This window comes from Phoxinus phoxinus (assembly GCF_949152265.1).
Source record: "Phoxinus phoxinus genome assembly, chromosome: 19".
In the NCBI taxonomy this organism is placed as follows: Eukaryota; Metazoa; Chordata; class Actinopteri; order Cypriniformes; family Leuciscidae; genus Phoxinus; species Phoxinus phoxinus.
Genome location: NC_136894.1, coordinates 29,371,691 through 29,394,960, shown reverse-complemented (window position 1 = coordinate 29,394,960; position 23,270 = coordinate 29,371,691). Strand labels below are relative to the sequence as shown.

At 36.3% G+C, this 23,270-nt stretch overlaps 1 protein-coding gene across 3 annotated transcripts in view; it reads left to right on the top strand.

Annotated features, from left to right (window-relative positions):
* Positions 1–22,689, top strand: part of itgb8 (integrin, beta 8) — a 40,108-nt gene extending 17,419 nt beyond the window's left edge. For all 3 annotated transcript variants that reach the window (XM_079591129.1, XM_079591130.1, XM_079591131.1), the window contains exons 5-15: positions 1,315–1,480; positions 4,547–4,705; positions 5,767–5,862; positions 8,431–8,520; positions 10,100–10,243; positions 10,957–11,314; positions 12,338–12,560; positions 15,727–15,830; positions 15,996–16,106; positions 19,514–19,674; positions 21,281–22,689. In XM_079591129.1, coding sequence (XP_079447255.1) covers positions 1,315–1,480; positions 4,547–4,705; positions 5,767–5,862; positions 8,431–8,520; positions 10,100–10,243; positions 10,957–11,314; positions 12,338–12,560; positions 15,727–15,830; positions 15,996–16,106; positions 19,514–19,674; positions 21,281–21,406 — 1,738 coding nt within the window. In that variant the 3' untranslated portion in view covers positions 21,407–22,689. The remainder of the gene's footprint in view (positions 1–1,314; positions 1,481–4,546; positions 4,706–5,766; positions 5,863–8,430; positions 8,521–10,099; positions 10,244–10,956; positions 11,315–12,337; positions 12,561–15,726; positions 15,831–15,995; positions 16,107–19,513; positions 19,675–21,280) is intronic.
* The last annotated feature ends 581 nt before the right edge of the window (positions 22,690–23,270 follow it).

Below are 23,270 nucleotides of genomic sequence, written 5' to 3'. Positions count from 1 at the left end.
TCAGATCTCAAAATATTTCTCTCAACTAATGATATGATGATCTGAGCTGCGATATATATAAATAAATATATATATATATATACACACATACTGTAGGTCAATGTTCATGTGCGTCTAATTATTATTATTTTTAAAGGGATTTTAGGATAAACATGTTTGAGTCCTTGAGATTTTGTAAATATTATTGCTCGGTTTTTTATATAAAAAATATTATTTTGTACAGATTGTAAATCTTGTGAAACCTTTTTGTTGCCTTTTTATGAAGGACCTTTTCTTGACCTTGATAATGACTTCATAAAATGGCACTGCAAACAGAAAGATCCAAAATATTCAAACAATATATCTGATTTTCTTTTCTTTCTTTTTTGTAAACTGAGCAAAATATGCATACTTGAGCTTCAGTTTACTTTGGAGTATTTTACTTTTTGTTTGAAAATGAAATAAAAACTGACACAAATGTGTATGTTGATAAATTGATGAGAAATGTTTGAGCTCAGTTGATCTCAGTGTTATTTTAGTATTATTTGTGTATTATTATAATATTTATTCATATTTTGAATTGCTTCATTTTGCATTTTTTTATATAAAATTGTTTTAATAATATTAATTTAACTATTTAGGTTTTTTTAAAGTAATTTGGGCTTTTGTCATTTTTATTAGTTTTTGTTTTTAAAAAAATATTTCTATATTTCTTTAATTTATTTGTAGGATTTATGTGTATTTTAGTTTTAGAAAGTTTAGAACTTAATATTATTATTATTTACTTTTATTTATTATATATATTTTTTTGTGTGTGTGTTTTAACTAAATATTAAAAAAAAATCTATATACCTTAAATTTATATTTATTTTAGTATTTTGTTTTAGTGTTTATAATAATTTTTTTGTAATTTTATGTGCTTTATTTTTCTGTACAGCTTTAATTAATTTTTATTTCAGTTAATTCCCAAGGCAAAATTTCCTTTTAATTTACGTTTAGTTTAAGTTTTTCCATCTAATATATTTGATTTGATTTCAATGACTGAAAATGATTTTTAGTTATGAATAACCACCCTGATGGATCTCTTCTGAAACACTAGAGGAGATGCACATCGGAGTTCTTTAGCCGAGTAAAAGCCTCGGTTTCAACAACTGAGATATTAATGAGATCTGATCTGTGATTTGTCTTTCCTATGGGAAGCTCCAGAGGTCTCTGTCTCTTAGCGTATCCCAGGAGTCTAACTCCAGCCGGGTGTCCCGGACCGCATCCCGTAGTGATCTCATCCTGACTAGTGTGGGAATATGGTGTGTATGACATGTAATCTCTCTCTCGTAGTGATTATGAGGTGCACTGCAGGCCCGCTCACGGATTCATCCACGTCCTCCCCGTCACGGAGAACATGACGGAGTTCACGCGGGTCATTAAGGAGCAGCGGATCTCTGGGAACATGGACACACCCGAGGGCGGCTTTGATGCCATGCTGCAGGCCACAGTTTGCCAGGTAAACACACCTGAGACACCAGTGCAAAGATGTGTCCCAAATGGCGCTCTATACACGATGCACTCAACTGTGTTGTGCGTGAATTTTATACGTTTTTCGTCATTAAACATCAGAGTCGAATAGCCCCTCCCCCTCCGCAACGGTCCGCTGGAAACAAAGATGGCGTGATGCCAAACCCCCTCATGGAAGAAGAAACCCGTCGTGTTTACCACTGTGGCAATGAGCACTTATCAGGGTCTACTTTAAGTGTTAGATGGCTGCGAGACATTGCCAGTTGCTTCGGTCTATGAGGGTTTGCAGCATTTTGCCAAAGTGGGTGTTTTCTGTGGTTGCTAGGGTGTTCTGGATGGTTGCTAAGTGGTTCCTTACTTGCTCAAGTCAAAAGTTCCCCCTCAAATCTATTGTGAGCAAGTGTGTCGCACAAGTCCTGGGACGTGAGGCCAAAGCATTTGGATCGCCCCCTGCTGGCAGGCTCAGTATAGGTCATAAACCCCGCCCTCTCCACGTAATCGAATGGGACGTGAGCCGAACTAAAAAATCCAATTATACTTCAAATTATTTTTTTCCAAAGATGGTTTCTGTAATTTTAGGTAGTGCTCATCACGCACACGTACTGTATGTTCAAGTGTTTGGTTTCCCAATACGTTTGGTTTTAGTTCCGTTATTTGATGCTATAGAAACGGGGCGTAACGCCATGATTGACAGCTGTGCTAGCGAATGAGTCTGCTGCAGCGGGAGTGTGGGCGTGACTTGAGACTCCGCCTCCTCAGCATCACGACTGCGCAGACTCCATGTGTATGTATGTATTTATTTATTTATCATTTTGTCCTTATTTATTATTCCTTTATTTTTAAAAAAAAATTTTTTTTTAAAGATTGTGATGATTTTTGTTATTTATTTATTTACAAATTTTTTGTATTTAAAGTTTTTTTTATTTTATTTTTTTAATAATATATTAGCATTTGTTGTTGTTGTTGTTGTTGTTGTTAATGGTGACTATTTGGTGTTTTCTTACTGGCTCAAGTCAAAAGAGTCCTTATGATATTATACTGTAACTTGTTTATTTATTTATTTTATTTTTAATAATATATCTGTAATTCTTTTAATGTGCTGGTTGATAGGTGGTTCCTTACCTTAGTCCACCATCAAATATATTATATTATATTATATTATATTAAAATATGTTATATTATATAACCTTACATTATATATTTATTTATTTTTTACTATTAATTTGTTTTATTTGAGTATTTATTTATTAGTACTATTATTAGCATGTTTTATTATCCTCCAAGTGAATTTATAAATCATCAAAGTAACATGACTCGTTCCTCAAGACATGATTAGAGAAATGATTACCGTCGCGCGGGGCGATGTACACGTTTGTCACAGTTTGTTCACGTCACTGCATGCCTTAGCAGAGAGACTCCAGTAATGATTTAACCAGAGTGCTCGCTTCCCTTCTGTGTGTGTGTGTGAGTGTATGTGTGTGTGTGTGTGTGTGTGTGTGTGTGTGTGTGTGTGTGTGTGTGTGTGTGTATGATCTCTGTTGTAAAGCCTTAAAAACGTGTCCCCAGAACATATTTTCTCCTGTGGTTGCTCTGGAGACTGCATGTCTCAGGTCCTTACGCCTGGCTTTGCCTGGGAACGGGAACAATGCCCGAGGAGTGTATAGAGTTACGCAGCGTGCGCTCCTGAATCTGCCACATCTCTGTCTCCTCGGCCTGTGTGCAGAGATGATGTCAGTGAAGCCGTGGACGGTCAACAAAGCCTCCAACTGTTGGGGTCTTCCCCGTGAATTTGCTCTGGAAAATGACCTTGAATGGGTTTCAGTCTTCACGATGTCCGTGCCTCCCGATTCCCGAAAGCCAGAAACTGAAACCGGCCCGCATGAAAGACATGTTGTGTTTGGCACGGGCAGCTCTGGCCTTGAAACCGACGGGTCTCAGGTGCAATATTCTGAGTGTTGTTTTGCATGAGTTACACAGACTTCTCACTGTTCAGTAACTAGCGGTTGTAACTTTAAAAAGTAGTTCCTGTTGGCATCTCAGCGTGTGTGTTTTTAGCCAAACATTACTCATCCTGGCAGCTGAACCTCAACTGGTGCTATTTGCAACACGGCTCAAGTCTAACAAGTTAGCACAAGAATAGTGCTTATCAAGAATAGCACAAGAGTGATGTTATAGTTGATTTATTTAGTTTTAGTTTTGTCCTTATTTATTAGTATTAATTATTTAATTTATTTTTGTTTGTTTGTTTGTTTGTTTGTTTGTTTTATTAGTATTCTATTATTATTTTTACTGTTTATTTATTTTTAGTATTTATTTTTTATTTGTATTAATTCGATTTTTAAAGTTTATTTATTTATTTATTTTAATTGTTTGTTTGTTTTATTAGTATTCTATTATTATTTTTACTGTTTATTTATTTTTTATTTGTATTAATTTGATTTTTAAAGTTTATTTATTTTAATTTTTTGTTTTATTTTTTATTTATTTTATTTATTTATTTTTAAATACTATTTAAATATATTTATATATATATTATTTGATTTATTTTTTAATTAACTATTTTATTATTCTATTGATAGTATTTATTTATTGCATATTTTATCATCTAGGCTACTATTTATTTATTATTATTTTTTATTTAGTATTTAATTGTATTTTTTTAATTTTTTTTGTATTTATTTATTTATTTGTGTTTTTAGTTTTTTAATTTATTTAATTTATTTGATTTTATTTGTTTTTAGTTTTGCTTGATTTGTTTTTAATATTCATTTTTTATTTGTGTATTGTTGTTTTATTTATTTTTATTGTTTATTTATTTATTTGCATGTTTTATCATCTCCCGAGCAAAATAATAAATCAGCAAAGTGACTGTTCTCCTGTGATTTAAGGGATGATTAATTGGAGCATTACTCCCGCTGGCAGCTCAACGCTCCACTGATGCAGTTTGTCTTGTATTAGTAACCGGGCAGATGGATGATATGATGTCATCCTCTGAGTGTACTTTATACCAAACACACACTCAAGCAGATTTGTAAACCTTGATTCATTTCTGCAGAAAGACATCGGGTGGCGACCTGAAGCGAAGCATCTGCTGCTGGTTATGACGGACCAGCCTTCTCATCTGGCTTTGGACAGCAAACTGGCCGGTATCGTGGTTCCTCATGATGGCCGCTGCCACCTAGAGGATAATATCTACTCTCAAACCACTAGCATGGTGAGAAAAACGACAGCACTTGACACACACAAAACACCAGATGCAAAGTTGGTGCTTATACAGATGATGCAGGTTCAGTTCTGGCCTGTGACGTGTCCAAAACCAGTTCCATCTCTGCATTTCCTCAAAAAATTCATTTATTTTTACGGTATCTGTCCATAAAAGAGCTACAGGTGAAACTCGAAAAAAATTTATATCGTCCAAAGGTTCATTTATTTCAGTAATTCAACTTAAAAGGTGAAACTAATATATTATATAGACTCATTACATGCAAAGTGAGATATTTCAAGCCTTTGTTTGTTATAATTTTGATGATTATGGCTTACAGATTATGAAAAACTTGAATTTGGGGGTTTCATAAGCTGTAAGCCATAATCATCAAAATTATAACAAATAAACTAGGCTTGAAATATCTCAACTGTAAAAACAAATACATCAAAACAGAAAAGCTATGTGGCTATACCACTGTACAGTGATGTTATCAAATGGTAATACCAAGACACTTATGTTTGTATGTATGTAAGATGATAAGACATATTTCTTGAGCAGCAAATCATCATATTATACTGATTTCTGAAGGATCATGTGACACAGAAGACTGGAGTAATGATGCTGAAATTTCAGCTTTGATCACAGGAATAAATTACAGTTTACAATAAATGCACATAGAAAACATGTCTTTTAAATTGTAATAATATTTCACAATATTAGTGTTTTTACTGTATTTTTGATCAAATAAATGTAGCCTTTTTGACCAGAAGAGACTTTACAAACCTTTTGAGCATTGCATTATCACAGTACCGTCCAAAAAACGTTTAAATATTTTAGTTGATATACTATGATTGTCATATTCATATACAGTGATATGGTTTTTTAAAGAAAAAAAAAATTTGTAATTGTTTTGGCCTGTTTACATTTGTATGTTTTTCATGATGATTTATTAATGGAAAAAGTCACCACTGATGTATTTTCTGAAATTGCACACGGCCTCTATCTGCACCAGAATCTGTGATTTCTCAACGAGCAATGGCAGATTTGTGTTGCTGTCGTTGTGTTTTTAGGAGCACCCAACAATCGGTCAGCTGGCCGAGAAACTCCTGGAGAACAACGTTTACTCCATCTTTGCGGTGGACCAGGTGCAATATCAGTGGTATGAGGTAATTTCTCTCCCACACCACGAGTTTGGGTGTTGCCTTTTACAGAAATCAATCCATTTGGAGATAGAGATTTCTAGAATGCAGACACTGATTTATAGGAACACACACAGTGACTTTCTGTTCAATCGGTGATTATAGTGCTTTAACAAATCTAGTTTAAGGGTTAGTTCACCCAAAAAGGAAACTTCTGTCAGTAATTACTCTCCAACTTTCCTTCATCTTCTGAACACAAATGAAGATATTTGTGATTAAATCTGAGCGCTGTCTCACTCCTCCATAGGCTTCTATTGTAATTGAAACTTGCCGGCCCAGAAAGTTATTAAAGACAATGTTTAAAACAGTCCAAGTGACTACAGTGACTCAACCTTAAAGGTCCTGTTTTTCCTGTGTTTTTGAAGCTTTGATTGTGTTTACAGTGTGCAATATAACATGTGTTCATGTTTCGCGTGTAAAAAAACTGTATTTTTCACAAAATGTACTTGTCTGTGTACCGCTGTTTTCACTGTCCTAAAAACGGGCTGATTACTTCCTTGTTCTATGAAGTCCCTCCTTCAGAAATGCGTAACGAGTTCTGATTGTGCCAGCGGTTCCTGTGTTGTGATTGGACAGCAGATTAGCGCACGTTGTCCGGAAAGGTCACGCCTCTTACCGTAACGTGGAGATGCATGCGCTCAGTGTTATTGTAAACACGGCCAAACAAAGGTGATTTGAATAACAGCGTCTCGACGACATCACGACACACACACTCTACAAACGCAACTCTTCCTCTTCTCTGTAGGAGCGCAACAAGACCACGCCCCCTTTTCTTGTGTATTCCTGTGTGCGGAGGTTAGTCAAAAACTGTTCTAGTGACGTCATTAAAGCAGGAAGTAGAGGATGTAGTCCGAACCGGCCGTTCGCTGTAGGCTTTGAAAGGGGACTTCTGTTAAATCAAATATCTCACTTGGCATTGAACTTTGAGCTTTATAATTTTACAGGTATTATTTCTGCTCTAACAGCAACATTACACACTAGCTAAAGTAAAAAAAATGGGATCACGAAGAACAGGACCTTTAAGTTTATCAAGCGACGAGAATACTTTTTGTGTGCAAAAAAAACTAAAAACTTTATTCAACTATTGATTTTCTTCAGTGTGTGTCTCTGAGTGAGTTCACGTTGTGTATCAGCGCAGCGCTTCTGGGTTGTACGTCAGAACGCAGGCTCACTATTGGCACTATCGTGTGTGTGATGCTGGCCAATAGTGAGCCTCCGTTCTGACGTACAACCCAGAAGCGATGTCTTTAATAACATTCTGGGCCGGCAAGTTTCAATTTCAATAGAAGCCTATGGAGGAGTGACACCGCTCTCAGATTTAATCACAAATATCTTCATTTGTGTTCTGAAGATGAACGAAAGTCTTACGGGGTTGAACAACATGAGGGAGAGAGTGATTACTGACAGAGTTTACATTTTTGGGTGGACTATCCCTTTAACAAATTGGTAACACTTTTCAATAGGGCTGTAACGATTAATCGCGATTAATCGCGATTAATCAAAATTCAAAATAAAAGTTTGTGTTTACATAATATATGTGTGTGTATTGTGTATAATTATTTTGTATATATAAATACATACACATGCATGTATATATTTGAGAAATATTTGCATTTATATACTGCATATATATTTTTATATGATTTATATTATATATAAATAGAACTATTTTATATATAAATAACACATTTTTATTAAATATATACATGCATTTGTGTGTATTTATATATACAAAATAATTATACACAATACACACACATTTATTATGTAAACACAAACTTTTATTTTGAATTTTGATTAATCGCGATTAATCGTTACAGCCCTACTTTTCAATAAGTGTTCAAACACATTTGATTGGCCATTGCGTTCAAGAAAACTATGGATGCACCGATATGAACATTTTGGTCTATACTGATAACCAATAATTATTTAAATTTGAAAGCCGATATATTGGCCGATAAATCTAAATCCAATTTTTTAGTTGTTGTTGAGAGCCTCGTAAAAAAAAACCATAAGTCTCACGATTAAAAGCCATGTTCCAAACTATGTTGTCATTACAATTTTATGTAGCCGATATGACTAACTTGCGCTGCACATGTTGCACTTTACTGTATTTTCCTTTTTTGAAGTGATTCCACTCATATTTCAAGCAATTTAAAACCATTATGACGAGCCGCGAGCATCTGAAGAGTCTCAGCTGAAGGAAATAATACATTATTTATCAGCTTTAATTTCAGCCAAATGTTCTTATCGGGCCGATATCGATAACATTCAAAGTGATCATATATATCGGCCGATACCGATATGGTGGCCGATATATGGTGCGTCCCTAAAGTCAACAGATATGATGGTAATCGGCTACATCTCTCAACGCTTGTAAAAACACGCTGTGAATAGAAACCTTTCACATCTGAACGGGAGCCTGTGAAAGCAGCGTCTCCTCTGTGCTTTCGACAACCCTGCCGAGGAACGAGTCTGCATTATTTTTCTGTAGCGTTGCATTTCAAACCGACCTAATCTTTGTCCTCTGAACAGGATCTGCTGGACCTGATTCCTGGAAGTTATGTGGGCCGACTGTTTCCCAAAGCATCTAATCTCAAAGACTTAGTAGTTCATGCCTACAAGGTAAACAACATCACTTTCTCTTTCACTTGATACGCTCTTTACTCTCTCCATCCACTCAAGGACAATCAGATGATAAGTGCAAAAAGTTCCCGAACATTTCCAAACGCTCACAGTGGGGCTTTCAGTTTATACACCAGTACAGTTTCAGTTCAACACCGGCCAGAATCTGCTCCGGCATGCGTCTAAAGACTTTTAACGCACAACAATGCATTGTCCTTCGAAAAATCCACTGATCCCAGTGAACAGAAGCCTGCTTTATAAACGCCTCTGGTTACTGGGCCAAAAATGCGGCGAGCTCCAATCAGAGAGCGGCTCAAAGCTGCTATTATTAGCCTGTCCTTTTCCCCGTGAACCTGCTTATACAAGACCGATCATACACTCTTAAAAAAGCTGCTTTATTGGCATCGACGGTTCCATTAAGATCCTTTAACATTCATGGAATCTTTCCATTCCACAAAAGGTTCTTTGTAGTGGAAGAAAGTTCTTCACACTTAGAAAAATTGGTTCTTTTAGAAACTGTTCTTTGGGGAACCAATAATGGTTCTTCACTAGTGAATAAAAACTACACCAAAATGTATTTAAAATGAATTTATTTCATGCTAAGTATACTACAAATCCATTAACTGACTGACATATGTGACCCTGGACCACAAAGCCAGTCACATGGGTACATTTTCTGAAATTGAGATTTATACATAATCGGAGAGCTGAATAAATAAGCTTTCCATTGATGTATTTGTTAGGATAGGACAATATTTGGCTGAGACACAAATATTGAAAATCTGGAATCTGAGGGAGCAAAAAAATCTAAACATTGAGAAAATCTGCTTTAAAGTTGTGCATTTATGTTCACGATTGTGTTTTATATATTTACGGTAGGAAATTTACAAAATATCTTCATGGAACATGATCTTTACTTAATATCCTCATGATTTTTGGCATAAAATAAAAACCGATAATTTTGACCCATATAATGTATGAGACTGGTTTTGTGATCCAGGGTCACATATCGCTTGAGAGTTACTGATATAAATATTATAATTAATCTTTATTTGGAGTTCTTTTTTATTGCACAATGCACATTTCTTAATATTAAGCCTAAAATGTGTTTTAATATCACTATTAGGAAGGATCGTGTGATCTCTGTATAATATAAGTTTTTAAATGCAAGATATTGAAAGTGTACCTAAAGTATTCTTGCAATAGTTCCTTTACTTTAGCACAATCAAATATACTGAAGTTTATCTTTAGTTGGACCTCAGCCCTATTTCTGGATAACTGAAATATATTCAAATTAGCTGTTCCAATTTAGCAGACTTTAATATATCAATTTAGTATACCAACAGTACAATGACAGGATATTTATATTAAGTACATAAATATGTAAATGTATTTGTAGTATACTTAGCATAAAATAAATGTATTTTAAATACATTTTAGTATATTTATTTTTCACTAGGGATCCGTGGCGTCAGTGTGAACCGAACCCCTAGTTTTGAAAGCTTTATTGTGAGTGTTGTTTGAGCCGATGAGGTCTTTCTGAGCTTCTCTCCTGCTCTCCTCTCCTCTTGTCCTGCAGAAGCTGCTGTCCGATGTGGAAGTGCAGATCGGGGTGGAGGACGGCCAAGCTCACCGGTTCTGGGTGAACGTCACGACCTTTTGCCCCGACGGATCCTCTGTTTCTGGAAACACTAAATGTCCCAGCGTTCAGCCTAAACAAACAGTACGAAAGCCTTTAATGTAGATACATCTGTGTTCAGCACAGGGAACAGAGATGCTGCGTTCGATAGCAGAAATGCTCGAATTCCAGGAATAGTTCAGCCAAAAATATTATTTACACACCCTCGTTTTGCTCAAAACCAGGATTTAATTTTTTTTCTTTAAATATATATTTTCATGCAAAACCATACAAGTAGTATATACTACTGTATACACACTACAGTGTAAAAAAAAAAGAAGTTAATACGTTTATTTTAGACAAATTGATCAAAAGTGACACTAAAACATTTTATATTGTTACAAAAGATTCTATTTCAAATAAATGCTGTTCTTTGGAACTTTCTATTCATTAAAGAACCCCGAAAAACTAAACGTATCACTGTTTCCACAGACAAAACAACAGCACAGCTGTTTTCAACACTGATAATAATCAGAAATGTTTCTTGAGCTGCAAATCATCATATAATAGTTATTTCTGGAGGATCATGTGACACTGAAGAAAATTCAGCTTTGATCACAGGAATAAATTACATTTGAACATATATTCACATAGAAAACGAGTTATTTTAAACTGTAATAATATTTCACAATATATGTATGGTGTTGTTTAGAATAGCACACTCATTGCCTTAAGTTTCAGAATGAGATATTTTATAAACAAAGTCCTGTTGTTCTGCTGTTATCTATGCGTCAGTAGTTTTGTCTGTTCTTGTCCAGGTTTCCTTCAAGGTGACGGTGGGGATGAGCTCCTGCCCGGCGTCCGGTGGCGATCAGGAGGTTCTGGTGTCCGTGAAGCCTGTGGGATTCAACGAGTCCGTGACCGTACGGGTCCGTCAGGTCTGTGGCTGTGGCTGCACCGAGAGGAACCGTTGTCATGACGACCCGAATCCCTCGCCCTGTCCCGCAGAGACCGGCGCTTGTAGAGAGGAGGGGACCAAACCCGTCTGCAGCGGGAGAGGAACTTGTAAATGTGGGACGTGTGTGTGCGATTCCAGCAGATTCGGAAACATCTACGGAAAGTTCTGTGAGATGGACGACTTCTCATGTACATACGAGAGAGGCCTGGTGTGTGGAGGTGAGCGCTGAGATATATGGCAAATATATAGATGGATATCAAATTTGGAATATGAAAATTACTCTCTTAACTACGGGTGATCAGAATCTTATATGATATTATTTTGGATTTACACACACACACATCTATATACAATGATAATAAATCAGCATATTAGAATGATTTCTGAAGGATCATGTGACACTGTAGACTGGAGTAATGATGCTAAAAAAAATTATTAATTATATTTTAAAGTATAATTTTTTTTTATAAAGAAGAAAAAATTATACTCTCCTCCACTCATCTCCAAAACATGTTATAAATTGTTTTGGATAAAATATATATTTTATTATATTATAACTGTTATAATATATATATATAGCAATTATAATATAATATAAAACTGTTATATTATAAATAATATATTATATAATAGTTATATTATAAAAATGTAATTACCAAATGATTAATTAACATATATATATATATATATATATATATATATATATATATATATATATATATAATTCCAAACATTATATTATATAACATGTTTTGGAGGCGAGTATAATTTTTTACTACTTTATAAAAAATTATATATATTATAAAATATGAAATTTTTCCTTTTAAATCTGATTTTTAAAAAAGTGTATTTTTACATTATATTACTATTGTTTTATGTTTTAAAGATTTGTAGATATATTGCAATTTTTTTAACAAAATATATAAAATATTAATTTGGTTATTCATTTTTTGAGTTAAATATGACATTTTATATCTAATAAAAACAAGTTTTACAATTTTATATATAATATTGTAAAATGTCATTTTGAGGTTTAATAAAAGGTGAATATATTAAATAATCAATTGGCAATGCCATAATTTTTGTATAATGTTATAAAATAAAATCGTACAAATGGTAAAGTGCTCATTATCTAGTTTTATTTATCATAAAAATGTATATTGTTTTAAATAACAAATAAAAATCTCTTGAATGGACACATGGTAAATATTGTGAAATGTGTTTTACTCTCCTCTATTCAGGGCAGGGCCGGTGTGTTTCGGGCGAATGCGTCTGTCTCTCTGGCTGGACGGGTGAGACCTGCGCCTGTCCCGTCTCCACAGAGTCCTGCGTGTCAGACGATGGCTTGATTTGCAGCGGACGGGGAAAGTGTGTGTGTGGCAAGTGTGTATGTGACGACTCGCGGCGATCTGGAGCGTTCTGTGAGAAGTGTCCCATCTGCTACAGCTCCTGTCAATCTCACTGGTAACCACTGCGTCTCTTTTGTTGAAGAACACCGTCACTGATTGGTTAAAACACCTGTCAATCACATCATTAATCACTCGCTAAAGATCTATGGCTTTATTTACCCGGTTTAAAGGGTCTTTGCGTTCTATTCACTTTCATTCACGCGCATGTAAAAGCAGGAATCTAAGCACATGTATAGAAGTCTTGTCTTCCGCTGCATGCAAAAGCTGAACTCAGACCTGTGAATTTTAAAGCAAAACGATGTTTAACCAATAGGGGATGTAATTGTCACAAGATTTAAAGGAACACTCCACCGTTTTTTCATATTAAACTATGTTATTCCTTTAACTAAGATGAGTTGATACATACCTCTCTCGTCTCAGTGCGTGCACTTAATCGCTCTGGCGCGCGGCGACACTTTGATAGCACTTAGCTTAGCCCAGTTCATTCATCAGGATCCAAACAGAGATGAAGTTAGAAGCGACCTAGTCTCAGCCTCAGACTTCACGCCCACGGAACGTTGGCTAAACGTCTGATGCATATGGTACACTTAACTGGAAACACTTCAGGAATGTCGAAGTCGTCATCTGATTGGTTGAATTTTATCGGATTTCCGGGGGGCGCGAGTGTCGCGTTTACTTTCGGTCCGCCGGGAAACAAAGCGCAGACGTGATTGCGGAAGAACAACTGTTGTGTTTACATGAGTGACAATGAGCATTTATCAAGATCAGCTAAACGTAGGATTCTCAAAAGTATGCGAGGTTCACGGCATAGACTCTTTAAGAGATGTCCAGGAGTTTTGTTTGAGGCACTTAGTGGAGACTTGTTGCACGCCGGTCTGTTGTTGTGGGGACATTTCCACGCCCCGAAACGTGACGCTGAACGAAACGAACTGTAATTGGTTGTTTGAGATGTCGGTCAAACTGCCTTATGGGCGGGCCTTGGCCAAAGAAAGCTGCTATGAATTCCAGACCTTCAGCCGTCAGTCTGAAGGTCTGGCTACGTGAGACTAGAAGTGACCAAACACCTCCACTTTTTCCCTATTTAAATACAGTTACACGAGTAGTTACACGACCAAGTATGGTGACACAAAATGAAACATGGCGCTTTTCTAAGCAGGTATAATGGATAACTATAATGTATGGCGGAATAGCACTGGGAGCACTTTGACTCGGCGCAGTAATATCATCACTCCTGATAATATATCACTCCTCACGAGTCGAAGGAACTACTCGTGTAACTGTATTTAAATAGGGAAAACGTGGAGGTGTTTGGTCGCTTCTAACTTCATCTCTGTTTGGATCCTGATGAATGAACTGGGCTAAGCTAAGTGCTATCAAAGCGTCACCGCGCGCCAGAGCAATTAAGTGCACGCACTGAGATGAGAGAGGTATGTATCAACTCATCTTAGTTAAGGGAATAACATAGTTTAATGTGAAAAACGGTGGAGTGTCCCTTTAACTCGTAGCTCAAGACAGCAGGTGCTACATTTGAATCTGAATTTACTTTGCGACCGTTAAAAAAGTATGTTCTATATAGTAAGAATGTGTGTAGTATGAATGAAATTCAGACGTACTACATCCGCCATGTTGTTATTATCATGTGATCTACCAGCGTCATTTGCGTCGCTTCACTGTCATTCATAAATCCTCTCCTGTGGCCTCATGGGATAGTAAAGTGTCCATCGTATGCATACTTCAGAATCCCACCGGAAGAAGTATGTCATCCGGAGACTTTTCGTCACTGTTTTTCAAAATATTATGTATTCGGACATACTATCCTTTTGGCGTACTGTTTTTCGCATACTAAGTACTCGATTTCGGACACAGCGAAACTTTAAATCATGCTATACTAAGTATGCAGTACCAAGTATGCAATAAGTATGCAATACTAAGTATGCAATAAGTATGCAATACTAAGTGTGCAATAAGTATGCAAAATTATATCAGAACTGAAATTGCACATGCAATGTGAAGAGGTTGTGTAGCATACTTTATTATCGCTTTATTGTTGAATACTGCATTCTGTTGTTTCACATACAACTCTTCAAAATAGTATACAGTATATGTAGTATGCTGTACAGTTTTATGCCATTTCTGAACATAGCCAGATAGTTGATCATGCTGAACTTTAAGTATGCAAAATAATGGTCTATATTCAGAATACTGTATACTTGTTTTAAGAGTTGTTAGTGAAACAGAATGCCGTATTCAACAATAAAGTAGTATGCTACACAACCTCTTCACTTTGCATGTGCAATTTCAGTTCTGATATCATTTTGCATACTTATAGCATACTTAGTATTGCATACACTGTGTCCGAAATCGAGTACTTTCCTACTATATAGTATGCGAAAAACAGTACGCCAAAGGGATAGTATGTCCAAATACATAGTATTTTGAAAAACAGTAGACATTGTTTCACAATGCATGTGATTTTTTTTTTTTTTGCATACTTAAAAGTTTAGCATGATGACCTATTTGGCTATATTAAGAATGGAAGATGAGTGTACTGCATATTGTACAGCATATATATACTGTATAGTATTTTTTAAAAGTGCATGTTAAATGTCTCAACTCTTTGTACTGCAATCAAATAATGAGTCAAGATATTGCATTATAATTTCTTGCAATACAAATGGAAGGTCAAATCGAGCGCATTGCATTGTGGGATGCAGCGTGCTCAGGTTGTAAAATGCACATTGGCAAATGTATTAGAAATAATGTGATAAGCATGTCTCTTAATTTATTATTAATTTTTATTTTGAAAAACAAAACAAAAAGGGACAATACATATTAATGAACATTTTCACAAATGTAAATATGTCAGATTATAGCCTTAGGTTAATTTCCATCTGCAGACCCCCTGGCAGGTTGGTGTTACACACAAATGAATACATACATACAAATACACTATATACAAACTATGTACAGAGAGATAACGACAAGAACAGTGATCACATCATGTTAAAACAAACAATAACAACAAGAGTGGTCTTAAAACAACAATAACAACTATCTGTTATTCTTAAGATTTAAGAAACGTACTTGTTTCTCTTTCACAGCCAATAACACACAGTCTTGTGGCTTGATGAACACATGCAGCCTATCATGATGAATCTCTCTCTCTCTCTCTCTCTCTCTCTCTCTCTCTCTCTCTCTCTCTCTCTCTCTCTCTCTCTCAGGAGCTGTGTGAACTGTCACCTGTCTAATGGCCTTGGATCCGAGGGTTTCCAGGTGTGTAATGACAGCTGCGCTCCATCGATCGACTACGTGGACGACATCACAGGTAGATCCACACAAGTGAAACGTCACAGATCACTGCGCAGTCGAAGCTCAAGCGCAGAGAGAGAGAGAGAGAGAGAGAGAGAGAGAGAGAGAGAGAGAGTTTTGACGTGAACTTCGTGTTGTAAATGGCCCGTTGTGTGTCTGAATGAACGGTGTTGTTCTTCAGAGCTGGTCCGAGGGAAATACTGCCTGTATCCCAGCAGTGATAAGTGTCAGTACCGCTTTCTCGTGGACTTGGCATCAGATCGACCTCAGCTGCACATTAGTCGACATCCTGGTGAGGAAATGAATTCTTCTCTTCATCTTCTCTTCCTCCTCCTCCTCCTCCTCCGCCTTTCCCTTCTCCACCTCTGTTTGACAGTCCTGGAAAATGACAAATTACATTTTGCTTACAGAATATGAAGCCCATTTTAGCACCATTTGTGACACATTTTCAGCACATTTCCCCCACAAATTCTCATTACTGTAATGTGTACAGATAGTTTTAGTTTTTGTACTTACCATTGCTGATTCTCTTTCGATTCTTATATATATACACACATATTCACACACACACACACACACACACACACACACACACACACACACACACACACACACACACACACACACACACACACACACATACCTATTATTTAGCCTATTTTTTGGCTAAAAAAATTGTGTGGAGGTGAGTATAATGTTTACATTTTTATACATTTTAGTATAATTACACTTTACATATTAATATTAAATTTGTAAATGTCATAATAATATAAAAAAATTAAGTTTGATATATTAAATATTGTGTCCAGGTGTTTTAGTTATGAGGTTTTTTTTTTAATTCTTATTACTGTAATATAATAATACATTATAGTGATTTTTAATTGTGGTGAATTGTAAGTTATGTATTTTATTTAATATTTAATTTATTTTATTTTTATTCTCCGGAAGGACAGTTTATTGCTCGTTTCTCTTTCATCGCTCAGGAGACTTAAAGAGAGTTACTTTTCTTTGAAGTCTAAACTTTGTCTCAGATGTTCCTCCTTAAATTCCTTTGACTCATATTCCTGAACATATTGTTATTTCGACAGAGGAGAGCAGCTCCTCGGGTCATTTGATCATTTGAAATGTTTCATATCGAGATCTGATTTGGTTACAGACGTTGTGATCTTCACAAATCAGAGAAGTGTTTGAGATCTTCTGAAACTCTAGATGAGGCGAGTGTGAGATTACTGGCCTTTCTTTCAGGAGAAACACTTCCGATCTCATTGGAAAAATGACTGAATTGTTAAACAGATGCATTTCAAATCCATGATTACTTTAAAGGGGTGATATACCGTATAATGCTCTTTTCACAAGATGTAAAATAAGTCTCTGATATCCCCAGAGTGTGTGTGTGAAGTTTTAGCTCAAAATACTCCACAGATATTTTTATATAGCATGTTATAGTTGTCACTTTTTGAGGGTGAGCAAAAACACACCGTTTTGTGTCTGTCCCTTTAAATGCAAATGAGCTGCTGCTCCCGGCACAGGGGGCGGAGGTTCAAGAGCTTGTGTCCTTTTACCTCACACACACACACACACATGCACTGAACATTTCAAAAACTTTTAGCCTTTTATGTTCAAACCGGAGTCAGACAATGATGGAGAGACTCAAGAAGAAGTGACAACATGTAGAAGAACAGGACATTTCTGAATGGTTAGTTGATGAATTTATGAAGCTTATGAGTAATTATCTTCTAGTCATTGATTAGCATATTCTGTCATGATAATCTATAAATCGTGTTCAGGGGGCGGGGTTTATGCAAATTCTAGGGTTGGTGATGTCACTAACCCGGGAGGAATGTCATGTAGTTCCTACCAGCCGTTTGTTGTAGTCCTTAAAAAACTATTTCTTTAAAAGCAAATATCTCCCTTTGCTTTAAACTTTGAGCGTTGTAACTTTGCAGATGTTGTTTATGATCAAACCACAACATTACACACTAACTAAAGTTAGACAAGTGAAATCATAATCAACCACCCCTTTAAAAAATATTAATTGCATTGAAATACTTGCATTGAAATTGTGTCAAGCGGATAAAGAGATTCGGGGAAAGGGTTTGTTTAGGAATCCAGAAGAATCCAGTAATTCATTCATAAGCTAAACATCAGCCAGATGTGCAGTTACAACATCAACAACAGCTGGAAAAGAAGCTCCCTCAGGCCTCACACTGATCACTGAACCAGCTGGACCGGCAGGGCTTTACACACAGCCGATATATGGATCCCGTCTTCCGCTTCTCCGCGTGATCGCGGTTGAGAAATCCAGTAGGTTTGGCTCGGATCCAGTCCGGCACAAACACAAAGGAGATAAAGTAGCATATTGACATTTTTGCAGGTTTCCATGGAGATCTGGAAGCAGAGCTCAATGCAGGTCCACACACACACACACACAATGGCTCATGCTGTTTCCAAGAAACAGTGAGGGGGCGTGGGGTGTGTCCCAAACGCCATTGCAGCGAGTGACTTTATAAGAGAGAATGTGCTCTGTCAGGAGACCAAAACAACCCGCCGGAGCGGAAAACACAATCCACATCGCTTTAATATCTCTATTGGCTTGCCTAGACAATAATCATGAAATTAAGCCTCCTATTTAGGCCTGTCAAAGTGGCTGAATAGCTCAATTTTAACTTTATACTTTATACTAATATTCAATTATTTTAAAAGGCATAATTTCAGTTGGATTAAAGCTTTTGGCTTGTCTCCTGAGGCCACCAGAGGGCGCAATCATAACTCATAACGCATAACGTTTAAACTAATGTTTTTAAATCAAATATAATTTAGTAAATTGCATAAACAATTATGAACAAAACAGTATCATGTATTTATAATACAAAGAGCCGAAGCGCCGGTCACACCGTACAGTTTTGACCAGGAAGCGTTACCTACATTTTTATTTTTTTTAATCTGTAGTTTTTAGTATGGGAAAAAAAACTTTTAAATTTATTTTTTAAAATTAGTTTTTAAGAGATATAACTATTTAAATTGAATTTGTACACCTTTTGGGGACAGTTTTGACACAGAAGTGAACTGTGGCTTTACACATAGGCTATAATTATGCCGATTTTTTCAATTATTGTTTTTATACATCTATTACCGGTAGTTAGATTTGTCTCAAATGACGTCTGTAAAATACATTTAGCCTCATTCCCATATCTCACACACACTTTTAGGAAAAAAGGAACCATATCATTTTGAGAACGACTTTTTGCAGCTGACAAACGATAAAATAAAATAAAAACATTGACAGCCAATCAGAATCCATCCTGCTATAAAGAGATCTATCATTTAAAGCGACAGGCGACAAACCTGCAGTTACACTTACAGTAAACAATAAACAACGTTTATATTGATGTTTCCGCTGTTGTTGGCTACTATAGACTAGTTATCGTTGTAGTTATCGTATTGGTCTTTAGTATTATGCTTCTCAGATATGTCTTCTAAGAAAAAGACTCCAGATGTCAATTAAACAGTTCTCAGATTTGCCAAAACTTTTTAAAGTGTGTGTGACTCAAAAGTTTGAAAAGCTCTATACCGCTACTGTGTGTCTAACTGTTGACTGACGACACATGTGAGCAATATCAGTTCCTGCGGGATCCGTGATCAGAGAAATCCAGTCCTGTGAAGACTGCTGTTTATAGATCCGTGTCTCTCGTCTAACAGTGTGTGTTTGGAGTCGCCGGTACTTCAAGACCTTCCTCAGCGCCTTCCTACTGACCGTCACGCTGGGACTCGGCATGATGGCTGCGGTCCGACAGCTCCTGAGAGCCAGAGACCACTGGGGCCAGTCCAACCCTGAACAACCGTTCGACGACGGCCATAAGGTACTGTGTGTGTGTGTGTGTGTGTGTGTGTGTGTGTGTGTGTGTGTGTGTGTGTGTGTGTGTGTGTGTGATGCGCTGGTTTAGGGGTCGGGTTTGTGTGTGTGTGTGTGTGTGTGTGTGTGCGTATGTGCGGCTGTAAACGATTAATCGCATCCAAAATAAATGTTTGTTTACATAATACATGTGTGTGTGCAGTGTAGATAATTATTTTGTATATATAAATACACACTCGTTCATGTATATATTTAAGAAAAAATTGTTATTTATATATAAAATGTTTATATTTATATATATACACATTTATTATGTAAACAAACTTTTATTTTGGATGCGATTAATCGTTTAACAGCCCTAGTGCGGTGTGGTGTGTATGATGGATGGGTGTGTGTGTGTGTGTGTGTGTGTGTGTGTGTGAGATGGATGGGTGGGTGGGTGGGTTTAGGGAGTGTGTGTGTGTGTGTGTGTGTTGGGCAGGTTTAGGGATAGTGGCAGTGTGTGCGTGTGTGTGTGAGATGGATGGGTGGGTGGGTGGGTTTAGGGAGTGTGTGTGTGTGTGTGTGTGTGTGTGTGTGTGTGTGTTGGGCAGGTTTAGGGATAGTGGCAGTGTGTGCGTGTGTGTGTGTGTGTGTGTGTGTGTGTGTGTGTGTGATGGATGGGTGGGTGGGTGGGTTTAGGGAGTGTGTGTGTGTGTGTGTGTGTGTGTGTGTGTGTGTGTGTGTGTGTGTGTGTGTGTATGATGGATGGGTGGGTGGGTTTAGAGAGTGTGTGTGTGTGTGTGTGTGTGTGTGTGTGTGTGTGTGTGTGTGTGTGTGTGTGTGTGTGTGTGTGTGTGTGATGGGCAGGTTTAGGGATAGGGGCAGTGTGTGCGTGTGTGCGTGTGTGTGTGTGTGTGTGTGTGTGTGTGTGTGTGTGTGTGTAGTTTGTACAGTATAAAAACCATTACGTCTATGGAAAGTCCTTATACAACATGAGAACACAACATTTAGATATCGTTTAGATATTATTAACATTAAATTAGCTTTTAATGTTATAATTTCACCTTTCATTCAATTTTAGTTTGTTTTTGTTATGATTTTCTCATTTGTATTTTAAATGTTTTTGAAAAAAAAAAGTCTCTTCTGCTCACCAAGGTTGCATTTATTTGATCAAAAATACAGTAAAAACTGTGAAATATTATTACAATTTAAAGTAACTGTTTTCTATGTGAAAATATTTTAAATGTCATTTATTCCTGTGATCAAAGCTGAATTTTCAGCATCATTACTCCAGTCTTCAGAGTCACATGATCCTTCAGAAATCACTATAATATGATGATTTGATGCTCAAGAAACATTTATGATTATGATCAGTGTTGAAAACAGTTGCTCCATATTTTTGAGTAATCCGTGATAAATGTTTGTGTTTCATGATTCTTTGATGAATAGAAAGTAAAAAAAAAAAAAAAAGTTTATTTGGAAGAATCTTTTGTTACATCTTTAATGTCTTTACTGTAACTTTTGACCAATTTAATGCATCCTTGCTGAATAAACGTATTAATCTCTTTCAAAAAAACTTCTGAATGCGAGTGTGTGACTGGCAATATCAAAGTGATCTGGTGTTGTTCCAGGATCCATCATTCGTCCCCTCGACCAATGAGAAGACGATAAGCTACAGGAGGGACCGCCTGCCGAACCACCCAGTGGAGATGCACTCGCACCTTCCCAAGATGCCCCTGAGCGGCACCTGGCAGTGACCGGGGTCAAAGGTCACGCGTCCAACCAAGCACTACCTGAAGGAAAACGCAATCTTTCTCTCTAAGCACTTACTTCACAAGAGCAATATCCCGAGTGTGGGTTTCCCGAGGGTGTTTTTTCCCGTTTCATTCCGTTTGTAATTTATTAAGTTGAATGGCATTAGCTTTCTCTCGTCCTGAAGCCACACGGGATAGACGAGACGGTACGTAAAAATGCCTGATGTGGTTCACCTCAATAGACTCGGCCAGTTACGTGTGTGTGTGTGTGTGTGTGTGTGCGTGTGTGTGTGCGTGTGTGTGTGTGTGTGTGTGTGTGTGTGATATTTGTGTCAATACACTACATTTCCAGTAGCCCTGTCCTGCTGACTGGGATTAGACTGCCACCTAGTGTTCAGATTACGCATAACCATTTCTAACAATTTTGTGAGTAGCTGTGGGATTTTTCTTATTTTTTTATTTTTTATTTTGTAGATTGTGAACATTATATTCAGGTTTATTGTGTTAATATTTAAGCAGAGATCTCAGAACAGTAAATTATTTTTCTGCACTATTCCCAGCTCAAGTGATGCTGTGTAATTCCCTGGTACGACTGGATTGGAGGACGTTTCTTCTTCCTACACTAGTTACTGTATTGTGTTAATGATTTACCTGCTGGTGGGTATTCATAGTGTCTGTCGTCGTGTACTACTGAGGCTCCTGAACGAACCCAAAATGCAGACCCATAATGCAGTGCGTTCACCATAGCATTCCTGTGGCTCTAATAAATTCAGTTTTAACACAGTGTTTACATTGAGAGAATTAAGCAGATATTTATTTGTAGTTGGTACTCTTTTTTTCTTTGTTTTTTTGATAGAAATAAATGCTTTGTTGGATTGTTTTGTATAGTGTGAACAGATCCTGGTACAGCAATACAGTGTGTAAGTGTGAAACTGCTAGATCAAACCTCACACCACCTCTCTGGTTATGCTTTGTAGTTGGTTTCATAAAAAAAAATCAATAAAAATCATAACAAAGTTCTTCAGTTAAATTGTGTCATAATTAATTAAAGTATTTATATTTAGAACATTTAGATTAAATGTAAATTATGAATATTATACAGACGGGATAATTATAACGGTACATCAAATCAAATTAAACTAAATGTATTCAGTTTAGTTGGCATGTTATTGTAACATAAATACTATTGTGGGGTTTTTGTTTAGGTTTTTAATCCTGTTGCTGTTTTTCTCTGTTGTGCGGGAATAGGCAAGATAAGATTAATAAAGTCTCATAATATTGTTCCTAACATTTTTCATTTGTGTTCTGGTAACTGGTATGGCAAGCCGTTTTAACTTTTATTCATTCACATGAGAGGAATTTTTGATATCAACAATTCAATTTTCAGATTTCAGAAATTAGATTTCTATACTAGTAAAAATGTGAATTCTTGATATCAGCAATAACGTCAACACTCGCAGAAATAAGAACTCTTCATATCGAGAATTACATTTCAACTAGTAAAAGCTTCAATTCTTGATATCTGTGATTATATTTTCACTAGTTAAATGTCACAGTTTTCTGCTATTCTCAGTTGTTGATATCAAGAATTGGTTTCTTAGTTAAAATCCCAAATTCTATTCTTATAGTACAAATCATAATTTTTCATATCAATAATTACATGGTTACACGCGCAAATATAAATTCCTGAAAATGTATTCTGATACCAATATAATTTCAGATATAGGCTATCTAAGATGGCTTTCTTATAGTTACATTAACACTGTCAGCAATCAAATTATTGATATAAAAAATGAAAATTTTTACTAGCAGTTCAATTGTTAATATCAAGAACAGAAATGTGCACTAGTAAACAACAACCAACACT